At 45.8% G+C, this 13,945-nt stretch overlaps 3 protein-coding genes across 4 annotated transcripts; 1 reads left to right on the top strand and 2 right to left on the bottom strand.

Moving 5' to 3' along the window:
- The first annotated feature begins 1,686 nt into the window (after window positions 1-1,686).
- On the top strand, window positions 1,687-2,402 carry LOC109755918 (histone H2B.2). Its single transcript, XM_020314799.4, has one exon. It carries the CDS (start codon window positions 1,747-1,749, stop codon window positions 2,197-2,199), a length of 453 nt encoding a protein of 150 aa, XP_020170388.1. The 5' UTR covers window positions 1,687-1,746; the 3' UTR covers window positions 2,200-2,402.
- A 2,711-nt stretch (window positions 2,403-5,113) lies between these two features.
- On the bottom strand, window positions 5,114-7,558 carry LOC141039152 (uncharacterized). Its single transcript, XM_073506461.1, has 2 exons — window positions 6,471-7,558; window positions 5,114-5,156 (listed from the first exon to the last, which is right to left on the bottom strand). The coding sequence occupies exons 1-2, from the start codon at window positions 7,556-7,558 to the stop codon at window positions 5,114-5,116; spliced, it is 1,131 nt and encodes a 376-aa protein (XP_073362562.1).
- LOC109755927 (disease resistance protein Pik-2-like) lies at window positions 5,825-10,542 on the bottom strand. Of its 2 annotated transcripts, none has more exons than XM_073496754.1 (4): window positions 9,647-10,542; window positions 6,471-8,387; window positions 6,329-6,394; window positions 5,825-6,115 (listed from the first exon to the last, which is right to left on the bottom strand). In XM_073496754.1, exons 1-2 carry the CDS (start codon window positions 10,483-10,485, stop codon window positions 8,243-8,245), a joined length of 984 nt encoding a protein of 327 aa, XP_073352855.1. In that variant the 5' UTR covers window positions 10,486-10,542; the 3' UTR covers window positions 5,825-6,115; window positions 6,329-6,394; window positions 6,471-8,242. The 2 variants fall into 2 exon arrangements, with proteins under 2 accessions (XP_073352855.1, XP_073352867.1); XM_073496766.1 differs by having other exon boundaries at window positions 6,329-6,385.
- Between the last annotated feature and the right edge of the window lie 3,403 nt (window positions 10,543-13,945).

Raw genomic sequence — 13,945 nt, 5'->3', positions numbered from 1 at the left:
GATAATTCACAAGTAAAGACCTACGCGGCAAAGCGCACTAAACCTCTAGTACTACTAATCAATCGGTGCATGCATGGCTAAAAAGATACACATAAACTCTGTAAAACATGTTTGAGTCTGAATTGAAAGCAGATACTTGTCCGATTTGATGGCCAAGGAACACTTGTCCGTCACACATGTGGAAGCTTTTCTGCATAAATGGGTGAATGACACATACTATCAAGTGTACAAACCAACTTGCCGTAAGGAGCATATAGTTACCAAATCCAGTCTTACTAAACATGGCTCGCAGAAGGCGCACAACAACATATAGGGTGTGCAAAGAGCACTGACCTCATCAGTCGTGGGACTCCTTATGCTCCCCAAACCCAAATCGTATCCTCCAATTGCACAAACTCCGACCCCACTAGGTGATCAATGTCCTAGTTGATGTCGGCGTTCGCATGTGCGAGTTTTCGTCTATGTTGGAATTGGGCAAGTGGTTGCTCGAAGGTGGACTCGATGCCATTCTCTGACTAGTTTGGTTTGATGCGGTTGGTTTGGGAAGCATAGGGAAAATCCCCCGTGCCGACTCGTCACAAAGACGAGGGCTATGATGTTCATGTCGGCCCTGTTCACCGACTAAGAAAGCCCATATGCAGTGGTGCATTCCCGATCAGATGGATCTCCGATGCACGCGTTGGCGTTGTTGGTTTTCTGATGGTAAGCAATTTTGTTGGCATCTGCAAAGGCCTCCATGGGGATGTATTTGGTGCGCAATTGGTGCTACCAGTGCACCGGTCTCCCGTCTTCAGTGGCGGAGCTATGTTGGGGGCAGGGGGGCGCTGCCCCCCCCCCAGCCATGGATGAATTACTGGAGATTTTTTTTAGGGAGGCTTAGATTAGATCTTTTAGCATTTGGCCCCCCAAACACTGATGATTTGTGTTCCCCCCAGTGATTTTCGGCTAGCTCCGCCACTACCAGTCGTGCACTAAAAAATGTTCAAAAAATCCAAAAAAAAGGTTAGTGCACTGGCACCACATCAATATAGGTTGTCACAAAAATTCAAATCAAAATTCGAAACATTGATCGAGGCACAAAAATCACAAATTTGACACAAAATAGTACATAACACAAGTTGGGCTTCAGCCTTGGCTCATTAGCACATTGATGTTAAATTTGTCGATTTTCTTATCTCAAGCAATGTTTTGAATTTTGATTTTGTGACAACTTACATTGATATTGTGTCAATGCACTAAAAAATTTCTGGATTTTTTCATACATTTTTGAATGTGCAACGGGGTCCGGTGCCCCGGTAGCACGGATTGCTCCGGTGCAGCAGATACGTTCCCAGACCTCCATAGGCTGAGCACCTTTTTCCCCCCTTTACTTGGAGTGTTTTCTGTAAAATTTTAGCACAGTTGTATTATCTCAGGCTCTCTTATTGTATCAACGTGGACACGTGGTTAATTAAAAAAACTTCAACCCCACTAATAACAACTCGGTGTGAATCAATTTTAGTCGCCGCCAAACCGGACGGTGCAGCAGCCCGCGGAAAAATTCCAAAATTCCCGCCAGCCAAGGCTGGTTTCCTGTTGCCTACCATCTCGCCCACGTCATCGATCCGAGGCACCGGCCTCTCCACCAATCAGCGCGCACCTCCTCCCGCCTATATACTTTCGCCGTCCCTCGCTTCATTTCACATCTGCAATTCCCCACCTCCCACTCCCAGCGAAACACCCCGCTCCCTCTCTCAAGCAGCCGCCATGGCCCCCAAGGCAGACAAGAAGCCGGCCGCGGAGAGCAAGGTGGAGAAGGCGGCGGAGAAGGCCCCCGCGGGCAAGAAGCCCAAGGCCGAGAAGCGGCTTCCGGCGTCCAAGGAGGCCGCCGGCGGCGAGGGCAAGACGAGGGGCCGGAAGAAGGGCAGCAAGGCGAAGAAGGGCGTGGAGACGTACAAGATCTACATCTTCAAGGTGCTGAAGCAGGTGCACCCGGACATCGGCATCTCCTCCAAGGCCATGTCCATCATGAACTCCTTCATCAACGACATCTTCGAGAAGCTCGCCGGGGAGTCGGCCAAGCTCGCCCGCTACAACAAGAAGCCCACCATCACGTCCAGGGAGATCCAGACCTCCGTCCGCCTCGTCCTCCCCGGCGAGCTCGCCAAGCACGCCGTCTCCGAGGGCACCAAGGCCGTCACCAAGTTCACCTCCTCATAGACTGAAGATGCGTCCGTCGCCTGTAGTTGGTCTCTGTATCTGCACCTGTACTGTCGACTCTGCTTGTCTCTCTGCAAGTAGTGCTGGTAGTCTGCTGGGTGATCGCCAACGCTTTGTTGGCTAATTAATTGGTTGTAAGAACTGAAGTTGTTGTGTTTGGCAGACTGATATATCTATCTAGAACTGAACTTGTGGTGGTACTATATCTGTATCAGTGATGGTCTGACTGATGTTTGCTTGTCTACTCTTCTGAAATTGAATTTTAGTTGGTTATATCGTGTTATTATCTGTGAGTAGTGCTACATCACTGTTAATTTATGGGAGTTGCCGAATGCCCGTTGACACTTGGTTGGCTCGGAAGAACTGAATTCTGTGATGATTTAGAAATGACGGTGCATTTCTGTGTTGGTGATTTGGTTTTTACAGTACTAGGTAGTACTTGGAACTGAATGGCAAATGCAAGTTGTTTTTGCGGAAAGTGAAATGTGAGTTACTACTGTCCAATTGTGCTGCTACTAAACAAGATAGAGCGATTCTTCTTTGTGTTATTGCCTTGCCGCTGTCAACTGAAGAAAACTTGGCAGCTGCTGCTTCAGACTCAGACTGCGGTAGCAGCTTCAGAGTCGTCCTAGGCTTGGCTGCTGCTGCTTCTTGCGCTCGTTTCAACTTTCAGGCTCTGTATAATTACATGCATGCTGGCGTGTGTTCTGACCATGTTGTCCCACTGTAAGAATTGTGCCGGAATTGTGCTTGCATTGGATGAGAGTTACTGTCAGAGAGTTGTTGGGTTCAGATTCCTTAGATACCAAAATCTTGCGCAGTTGCAATTAGTTTGTTCTTGGATTCAAATCTGGTTCTAATCTAAACCTGCCGCAGCACGAATCAAGCAAACGCCCGCTGCAGCCATTCCCTCGTACATCAAACTTACCGACCAGTCATCGTCATTGGGAAGAAGGGCGACCTTCTGAAAGCATCCCGCGCCACCTCGGACAGCCTTTTAGATACTACTTCACTGAGCATTCTTTGCATCCCTTTTTTCTGTGGAGCAGTCCAGGAGTCCAGCAAAGAGCACATAGTAAAAATTGCATTAGTAGGTTCAGTAGGAAGCACACATTGAAAACAGGATTTGTTCCTTGTTTTGCAAATAGTCCATAACAAGGCAGCAGCACCAAGATAACTTGCAGGTCTGTACGCATAAGATGATTTGTCAACATGCTTGCAGGTTCCACGCGCAAAGATTGGGCGATGCCATTTTGTAGTCAGTAGGAAGAAAAAGAAACACTGTATCATTTCAGATACTCCCTCCACTCTTTTTTTATAAGACGTTTTGGACAGCTGACATTGAACTGTTCTGGGTGCCGTCTGAATTTTCTAAACGTCTTATAAAAATGAACAGAGGAGTGGTGTGTTCTGAAACTTCTTAGTAGCATCCACTCGCATATGTTTCTTTTACTAGGGATGTGCCTGAAAAAAGGGCATAATTAAGTGAGCCATGATGATTCTATATACAAGAGACTAGTAAGTACCATTGAGATATGAACAGACTTTACTCGAATCCTGGTAGCGAGACATCCGATTGAGGTTGCCAAATCACTGAGATATGCATATGTTTCTGTCCATGGAATAATTCTTTTCCTTCCCTATTCCTATTCTTCCCATTTCTTTATTACAAGCATTCAGCACATCTAACCATTGTTTTTGTCATCATCTACATTTAAGATAGCAGTATAATTCTACTCCCTCCGTTCCTAAATATTTGTCTTTTTAGAGATTTCAAATGGACTACCACATATGAATGTATATAGACATATTTTAGAGTGTAGATTCACTTATTTTGCTCTGTATGTAGTCACTTGATAGAATCTCTAGAAAGACAAATATTTAGGAACAGAGGGAGTAGAAGGAAGGGGTTAAGGCTTGGAATTTGAACTGAATCACGTACTCTCTGAAGTATAGAGTAGACACTACAAGGTGGGCATACAAACTGAACTTCCCCTTAGCAAGAACAGCTGCAGCCAAGTAAAGAACAGGAAAAAAATCATTTTAGTCCGAAGAGCTCATTTATCCTTTTCCTTTTTGAGTCAGATGAAAGTATTTCAAAAATACCAAGATTCATTGGTGCAATGTATGCATTTTGGAGGATTTGATCAAACAATACAGTGGAAAGATATTATGTCGTTCATCTACTCGATACAAGATATCCACTTGTTCATTTAGATGAAAAGGCAGGTTGATCTACTGGGTACAAAATATCCACTTGTTCATTTAGATGAAAAGATACTATGTACTCCCTCCGTCCCATAATATAAGAGTAGTGTCAAAAACGCTCTTATATTATGGGACGGAGGGAGTAGTTATTTGAGTACTGCATAGCCTAGAAAACATCATCCTGGGGGATTCATGGAATATGCTTGATCCAGAAGACATAAACTGAACAAACTGAAGGTCAAAGATGCTTATTTTGATTTCTCATGTGTATAATCATAATTACAATCATAAAAAAATTATTTTGCTTTTTGATAAAATTGGGATGTGTTTTAAACTCACTCAAGAACATGTATCAAAAAAGAACTATACTTAAAAGGCCGAAGGCAGCAATACACCGAGCATCATAAAAAGTACTAGCTCAAGAAATCAATACTAAAGGATGGTAAAACAAATGCAAACACATACCAGCTCCATCGACCCAGAATTTGGATTCACAGAAATTCATTTTGCTGCAGCATGCAAACAAGTCAGGTGCATCTAGTGAGCTAAAAAACTGAACCGGAAAGCATGATACCTGTTCTTTTTTCGAAAAGAAAATGCATGATACATGTGCCTTTACCTGAATAAAATGGGCTGGGGCACCTTTTTCTTCGCCAGAAGCATTGGTAAGCCCCAGCCCAGGGACATTGCTTACCCTGTACCAACTCTAGGTGAGGAAATAAACATCTTCAGGTCGATCGATTTCACCACTAAAATTTTACAAGCAAGATATATGTTAATTTACTAACCCAACATCGGCCAAAAATACAAATTGCTATTATCAATGCCAGAAGCATTAGTAAACCCCAGCCATTGTTCAAACTTAGCCAAAAGTGAACCACCATATTTGGAACCATGAAATTACATACTTGGACAAAATGAAGGAAACCATATATGCTCAACCACACTGTTATATACTCCCTCCGTCCCAAAATAACTGTCTCAAGCTTAGTACCACTTTGTACTAGAGCCAGTATAAAGTTGCGACACTTATTAGCATACTTGGACGGAGGGAGTACTTGAATAAGAAAACGAAGAAATAAGAGCAAAAGCTACAAATGACCTGTAAGAAAGTTAATGCTTGGCCCCTCCTCCTTCTTCCGGGCTTGGGACCGGCTATGCGAAGATATTAGCATAGGCGGAGTTACACCCCCCCCCCCCCCCCCCCAACACACACACCACACCACCCCCAAAAAAGGAGAAAACACATTAACACATACTTGGCCTCTTAACCAATACACAAAAAGGAAGCCCCCGCCCCCGAACACACACACCTACACACGCACAAAATGGCACGAGAACCCAACAACTTTTTTGGAGTGTTTTCTTCCTATAAGTAGACAACCGAGCAACAGACTAGTAATCCACAAAGTAAATGTTTTTTTGTGATTTTCATTTTTCCTTTACTATGAAAGACAGTAAAACAAATGAACAAACCTTTTTTGTGTGATTTTTTCATTCACTACAAAAGAAAACATAGCAAGATAACACTTTCTTTTTGGCTTTGTGTGATTTTTTGTTCTTTGCTACAAAAGAAAACAAAGTAAAGTTTTTTTGTTTGTGATTATTTCCTTTGCTACGAAAGACAATACATAGTAACATAGAGCAAACAAACGGAAGCCTCCCGCTATCATTTCTTTTTCCGTGGTGATTTGTTAACGCTTCCAGCCTACAAGTATGAAGTAACTCTCAGAAAACATATATGTGGAGTATGCATGGTCTCTATTTAAAATGATAAGAAAGAGAGCAATATATGTATCGCGTGTGGTGCAGATTAGCAATTGCTATGCCCCATACAATTGATCGGCAATTGTGGTTATTTACTCTAGAAATAAAAGATAGAGAAGGTGCAGATAAATACTTAGATAGGGAGCGTACGTACCTTGGATAGGTGGAGATCGCGATACGCTAGATACATGGCTAACTGATTATCCGGTTTCTGAGGTCTCTGGAAAAAGATATACATAAGATAGCTGGCTAGCTGCCCGTGGACATCTATACTAGTAATAGAGATAAGTACACACCTCAGCATAATATGCAGAGCTGCCTCAGCTATTGTGAATCGAAGGTTGACATGGTTGGGAAGCATATCAGTTGCATGCCTCACCGTTTCCTCAGCCTTCTCGCGGTCCGCCTCAGGGGTAGATACAAGGACCGAGACGTGTTGAAGCAAAGGGAGGTTTTCTAGGCTACCAAAGTCAAAGTCAAAGCTAATGTCGTCATCATTGGACTGTGCTACGGTGTGGAACTCAAGATATTCAAGGACTGGCATATCTCCCTCTACGAACGAGCCAATCGTTGATTGTGTCTTGAAGACCCTCAGTTTGGGGAACGCACCTATACCGCCCATGGTGTCATGGTGGAGAGCTGATGGACCGATGAACAGCTCGAGGGCAACAAGCTCTTGGAAACTTCCAAAGACCTCCAGTTCTGGACTGTATACAAATAGTTCTAAATGGGACATGTTCGGAAGAAGCGAGGGATTGATCCTTGCTACCAGCTCAGGTTCTAGGTAGGCCATGCGTAGGACACGGAGTTGTGGAGGGAGGACCTTCCATTCCCAGGGGGTCTCATGGCCAGAAGTTCTAACTGAGAAAATAAACTGAATGTCTATGACTTCAATCTTATTCAGCTTAGCTACAGACTCCGCCCAAGCATTCATTGTGCCAACACTATCTAAATATAAAACATCAGACACGCGGAGCTTCCTCAACTCTGTCAACTTGCCCAGCTCTGTCACGAAGTTCGAGTGCTTCTCAACTCCATTCAGGCATAGCTCTTCCAGCGACGTCAAATTTCCGATCCAGGATGGCACTTCAATGTTTGTTCTGCAGATATTCAAGCACTTGAGTTGACTCAGTAGACCAATACTCTCTGGAAGTTTATTTATCCCTTTTGCACTCAAGTCTAGTACCAGCAAGAACTTTAGCTCTCCTATTTCCTCTGGGAGCTCAGAGATATGTATGTTCGCTAGTTTGAGATACCTCAAGTGGACTAACTTCCCATTATGCTCATAAGAATCGGGATTGTGCCTATTAGAGGGGCTTTCCAAAACTAGGACACGCAAAACTTCAAAGCATGAAAGTGATGGCAACAAATTAGCATTGCACATGGCATTAAGTGACCTTGCTTGAAATGTAGACGTGCTAGCCAGAGGTTGGAATCCTCGATGAATAGCTAGCCTACGAGCATTGCAATGTGAAGTTGTATATTTCTCGTTACTACCCAATACCGTAACAAAGTTTTCTTCCTTTGATAGTAGACATATCATATCAAACATTATGTCATGGACATGACATCCAGTTATGATGCCATCATGTGGGCTCTCTACCGGCATTATCATGCTTTTTTTCACCAGCTCATTGAAGTACCTCTCACCAATCTCGAATAGTCCCACACCTGGTTCCTCATGGATAAAACCTTCGCCAACCCACTTCCATATCAAACTACCTTTTTCAATAAAATGATCTTCAGGATATATGCTCAGATATAATAAGCAAGTCTTTAGGTGATAAGGTAGATCATAATAGCTATGTAAAAGTATTTTTCTTGTGTTCTCCACGTCTTCATTCTCTTCATGCCAAAAACCGATTGAGGTGTATACCTTAGACCAAAGCTCCACTCGTTTATTGACGAGCAAACTAGCTATTGTGATTATAGCCAACAGTACACCCCCACATTTATGTAAAATTTTATCATATGCCTCTGCTGGCAGATGATTAGGTTGTTCTATTTCACCACCAATTAATCTTCTATGAAATAAATCCTTAGATAAATAAGGGGAAAGTGGTTGTAGCTAGTATACTTCACCAGTAATTGTAGCAACTTCAAGTATACGTGTTGTTGTGATTATCCTGTTTCCACGGTTATTACACACCAAAGCAGTCTTGACTAATTCCCATGTTTTTTTATCCCATATGTCATCAATGACAATCAAGTATCTGTCATTGCCATCCATATTGCAAGAGATGTCCCAAATTAGTGAAAAATATTTGTTAAGGCTCTAAGTGTGCAAAATATCTTTAAAAAGAGGATGCGTGAATGTCAACCTCATTAGGGAATCTAGAATTGGCATTATTGAATTAAGGAAATGGAGGGGCACAGGAGCATTGGCGGAGCATCGGCGGGACTAAGGGCATGTACAATGATGCTATCTTAGTAGTGCCACATAGGATAAAAAATGAGGTGGAGGAGAGAGAACTCATAAGAAAATGTTTGTCTTCTCTTATTGAAGAGAAGATAAGAGATGATCTCTTAGCACAATATGTCTCACCACGTTTTTAGGAATAGAAGATAAGGCTAAGAAATGATCCATTGTAGACATTTTTTTTTGTCATCTTTAAATTACATGCAAGACTTAAGATAAGACTATCTTATCAACCATTGTACATGCCCTAATCCGGGCCCTGGCAGCCCCTTCCTAGATTTTTTTTTTGCCAAATAGGCTTGTATTTCTATTAATCGCTATGCTAATTCTCCGGCGTCTCTGACTACCATATCTTTCTCTATGTCATACACTCATCTCGCCCCTCCTAAAATTTGCTTCACGCTCCACCACTGCACAGGAGAGAGCCACACCACCAGTAGAGTTTGATTCCATTTCATCGTTCATAACTATATTTTTTATTGACAAAATTTCCACGTCTATATACTTTAATTAATTAGTTTTTTTTTTGGAATTGGCATCTACTAAGAGGAAGTTCTATAATATATGAACGTGGACGAACGTTCAAAGGTAAGTCCCAACCTAAAGAAGGTAGGAAAACTTAATATTATGCATTATTCCCGACAAAAAATACAGTCTTTTGTAAAATATACAAGAACGACCATAGGCCATGCAAACCCGCCATGTAAAATATCTCAAATAGAATTTTCCACTCATCCCTAACTCAGTTTTTCTAGGGCTTGACGCTATTTTCCCACTTACTACCTATATGACATAATAGGTGTCATCGATCAGCTGCCTTTCATTCGACCCGCTAAAGTTTCGCAGTTTTTTTATCCCATTTACTACTTGACGTATATGACACTATGTTTTCCCATTTTTTCCCTCTTTTTCTCGGAGTTCAGTTCATCAATCAGCTGCCTTCCATTCACTCCGATAAATTTTCTTATTGCTACTTAAACTATATGAAACTACTCTCTCCGTAAAGAAATTTAAGAGCACTTAAATCACTACTTTACATAATAGGGTGCATACCTCTTGTTCTCCAGTAATACTTGGAGTTCGTCGATCAGCTGCCTTTCATCCCACGATGATAAAATAGAATCCTGATGTTTTTGCTTGTCAATTCCAAAGAGAATGTCATTGAAAAGTTTCTTCATGCTAGGGTTCCGTCCTACTGGAACAAAAGCGCTGCAATCAAACTGCGCTTTGAGCATATCATACACTGCTTTGGCAAGAGTTGTCTTGCCAAGACCTCCAAATCCGAAAACAGAGAGTATCTTGAGTTGCTTGGACACATCACCATCCTCGATGCTCAGCATCTTGGTTAGCTCACTCAATGAATCATCAATGCCAACAAGCTCTTTCCTATCCTTGTAGAGAGCCAACAGGCGAGGGTCGACCGTGGTTGCACCAGTTGGATTAGCAACCACGTCATTGATCTCGTGGACCCTGTATCTATCACGCTGATCAGCCACCTCCTGGATGCCGGCTTTGATGCGTTTGATCTCTTTTCCGATACAATGGCGTGTCTTGCCCTTCGTGAACAAATCGCCCATCTTCTTCATGAGCTGTTTGAGCTTGTGTTGTTTGTCATCAGGCTCAGGGCCCTCAACACGTACCATGAACTTGTCGATGATATCCTCCATTCCATATGAAAGGTCTCTGACCTCGTTGGCCCAGAGCTTGACCTGCTCGTCGAGCTGGTCCCGTGGCACATCCCCGACCTTGCAGAGGGCAGCTTGCATGCTCTTCAGCTCTCTCTCAAGATACTGGACACCTTCCTTGACGCTTCTCTGCAGGTTGTACTCCTCCTTGAGGAGTTCGCCAAGCTTGAGGATTAGGCTGCCCATGGCACCGGTTGCATGGTCCATTGCTCGCTGTTAACAGCTGGGTTTTGGGTGGAATAGTGCTACCTTTCCTTTTGTGATGAGGGAACGAGTGGCTAGCTAGAGTCTTTATAGATAGAATAATACAGGCTATAGATGGATAAGCCAGCTACTCGAATCTGTGTGGACATCGTCTAATTAAGTGTCGGCATTCCAAGACTTGTATTGCACATCGAAATCCCATGTGACGTGCTGCAAAGATGGAATTTATAGGAACTGAATTTGTGCGTAAGTTCACTCGATCAAAGACTTGTTTGTACTCCCTCTGTAAACTAATATAAGAGCGTTTAGATCACTGTCTTAAAGGGCCTCTTTCGCTCAAAGGAGTTCCACAGAATTTTCTGAAATTTCCATTTGTTTGGTTTGTAGGATTCAAAACTACTGAAATTTAGTTTAGATAAATGTGTGCATTTTTCCTGAGATTTAGCTCTATAACACGTTTTTGGTTACAGACTATGATGGACAAAGGTAGCTAGTTGCTTGATTTTCTCAACAACAAAAAAACTAGTTGCTTGGTTTTTATGTGGATACAATCTAAGCCGTGCCGCTTCCCAAGATTCAGTTTCTCTCAATCTGTTTTCCAGTCAAGAAGAAGAAGAAGCTATTTGCTTGATGCGCAGACAAGTTGGACCATACAGGATCTGAATTTGTCCGTGGGTTCACTCCAGGACTTGTATATATTTTTGAAGTAAATTTATTCAGGAAAGTTTAAGCTAGGCTCTCGAATTTGTGTGGACATTGCCTAAACCGTGTGGGCATCCAAATTGTTGAGTATATATTTTGTATTACACGTGTATTGGAATTGTGGCCCACTTCCTAGTCTTGTATAGTTGAGGTAGAGGCCTTCCCTTGTATTATATATACGTGCACCAGCACCCCTATCAATACATCATATTGCAAATTATCTATCCACATGGTATCATCTTTTTCGATCTAACCCTAGGGTAGCCGCCGCCGCCGCCGCCGCGCCCCACAACCCGCTTCCGCCCGCGCGTACCGCGCCGCTTTCACTCGCGCGTACCGCGCCGCTGCAGCCTGCGCATCACACGCCGCTGCACGCCGCTAGGCGCCAAGAGCCGCTGCATGCCCGTGCCTTGTTTTGCTGCACGCTGCTCCGCCGTAGGCTAGCGCCTTGTCTCGTACGGGAGTGAAGTCTGAAATAAACCTTGAGATTGTAGAGGCCGGCGCAGATGAACCCTCACCTTCAAATCCCTGAAATTGATACCCTGACCTCTTTGATCCCGGTCTATCCCGACCCTAAATACGTTTGGCACGCCGGAAAAAGCGCAATCCTGACCGGGAACTTGCTTTTCTCATTGTTGTGCGATGTCAAGCTTAAGCCATCTTCTTCCTCGCTCCCACCTATCTCCTCCTGTTCTTCCCGTATAGATACATCAATGGCTATCGGGGTAGATGGTCCTGGAAAGGTGGCAGCGAGTTGGCGAGCTGCGGCTTGCATGACGCATCGGCGGGAGGAGATGCAGCCGGGGCGAGCCTGCTGCCATATGGTGAGCACGAAGGCCATGATGGCGATGGCAGCCGTGTGGATGAAAGCCAAGGCAGCTGAGGAGCCTGGACGCCAACGGCGAGGATCTGTTTGCCATCAAGAGGACCAAGGCCGCCGCCAGGGATCACCGGACCATGCTCAACATCTCCCTCGGCTCCGTTGACGCCATGTCTCGGAGGGTCGCTGCCGTCCTCAACGCGAAACCCCTGCCGCATCTTGCGTAGCTCATCCGCGACGACGAGCTCCTTCCGCAGCTCTCGGAGGTGAGGCAACAAGTGTGTGCCGCAGTTGCCTGGACCGATGCACGCAGCCACCGCGGTGGGCACTCGCGTTAGAGCATTGCGGCTGGTGCGTGGCGCTGGAGGCCTATGCTGAGTTGCAGCGCGCGTACACGGCGACGCTCTGGGCTGGGTCTCGAGCTACGTCAAGAACCCCATCTCGCTACCGCGCTGCTATCCCTGCTCCCGACGCCGCACTGGCTTGAGCATGTCGCCATGGCCGCCTCCCGGTGCAGCTCAGCAGGCCTGGGCTGTGGGCACACGCGGCACGGGTGACAACGACCACAGCCACCTGAGCTTTTTTTTGTATTCACGACGATGTCGACGAGCACGGACTGAGGATTGAAGTTCCGTCGGAAGACACGCACGTACAGGCCCTTGTGATGCATCATATTTTTCTTGTCTTTTCTGACTCGACAGTGGCAACACTCCGTCAATGGACACCGTGGTCGTGCTCATCGCTAAGGAGATGCAAAGGACATGTGGGCCCATGTTGTAAGTGACAATAGAAATCAATCCCGATTGGGATTGTGCCTTTCCCATCACAGCAAACAAGATTTTACTCGTATAGGGTTTGGATTGACCGGGATCTGTAAATACAGGGTATCACCTTCAAAGATTTAAAGGTAAGGGTTTATTAACGCCGGTTTGTACAATGTCAAGATTTATTTCAGACTTCACTCCTCGTACGGCCGTACGCCAGCGCCTTGCTTCACTGCACGCTGCTCCGCACCAAGTGCCGCTGCACGCCGCCCGCGTCTCGTACCGCTGCAGCCGCCTCCTTCCTTCCCACCCGCACGCCGCTCTCTTCTGCCGCCGCGCCCGTCTTTCGCTGCAGCCGTCCCGTTGTTGCTGTCACATTCTCCCCAAAACCCTAGCCGCTATCCCGCACCTGCACGCCGTCGCCATGGCCTTCCTCCCCCGGCTCCTCCACCACCCACTCGTCCAATCCGTTCGCTGGTCCCGAGCCCTCCACCGCCGTTATCCGTGACCTCAATATTGAGGCCCGGGTCCCCATCCGTCTCGACAGCTCCAGCACGTCGTACTACGCGTGGAAGACCTACTTCAACCTCGTCTTTCGCGAGTACTATTTCACCGAGCATATCGACGGTTCCGTGGACAGCGCGTACATGCGTGGCGACCCGGAGTGGTCCGCCATCGAGGCCACGATCATCCGTTGGTTCTACCAGACGGTCTCGAAGGACATCTTCCACATGGTCGTCGCCGAGGACGACGAGTCGACGACGCCTGCACCGTGTGGCCAAGATCAACGCGCTCTTCACCGACAACAAACTCCAGCGCCTTGTTTTCTTGCAGCAGGAGTTCTTCGGCTGTCACCAGGACAACTCCACCATCGATGAGTACTGCATGAGGCTCAAGATGCTCGCCGACGAGCTTCGCGACATCGGCGCTAAGGTCTCTGACGACCTCATGCTGAGCACCCTCACCGCCGGGCTTAATGAGGACTTCGGCAATGCGGCGTCCAACCTCACCCTGCTGCCGCAACCCACTTTCCAGCGCATCGTCGCGTACCTCAAACTTGAGGAGCGCCGGATGACGAAGCTAAAGCAGCGGGTCCAGCACACCGCTCTCGCCGCCGGTACCACCCGCGGCGGCCCTGCTCCTCCGGCCGCCCCTCGCCAGTCCGCGCCGCCAGCAC

Source organism: Aegilops tauschii, chromosome 1 (assembly GCF_002575655.3).
Source record: "Aegilops tauschii subsp. strangulata cultivar AL8/78 chromosome 1, Aet v6.0, whole genome shotgun sequence".
NCBI lineage: Eukaryota > Viridiplantae > Streptophyta > Magnoliopsida > Poales > Poaceae > Aegilops > Aegilops tauschii.
Note: the sequence above shows the minus strand (reverse complement) of the source record. Positions and strands in the feature narration are given on the sequence as shown.

Coding starts and splice junctions, on each gene's coding strand:
- LOC109755927 (XM_073496754.1), bottom strand. CDS start 10,485: ATGGACCATGCAACCGGTGCCATGGGCAGCCTAATCCTCAAGCTTGGC. Junction 8,388..9,646: donor GTATTACTGGAGAACAAGAG/GTATGCACCCTA, acceptor TGGCAATGACAG/ATACTTGATTGTCATTGATG.
- LOC109755918 (XM_020314799.4), top strand. CDS start 1,747: ATGGCCCCCAAGGCAGACAAGAAGCCGGCCGCGGAGAGCAAGGTGGAG.
- LOC141039152 (XM_073506461.1), bottom strand. CDS start 7,558: ATGTGCAATGCTAATTTGTTGCCATCACTTTCATGCTTTGAAGTTTTG. Junction 5,157..6,470: donor GCTCTGCATATTATGCTGAG/GTGTGTACTTAT, acceptor GTAAAATTTTAG/TGGTGAAATCGATCGACCTG.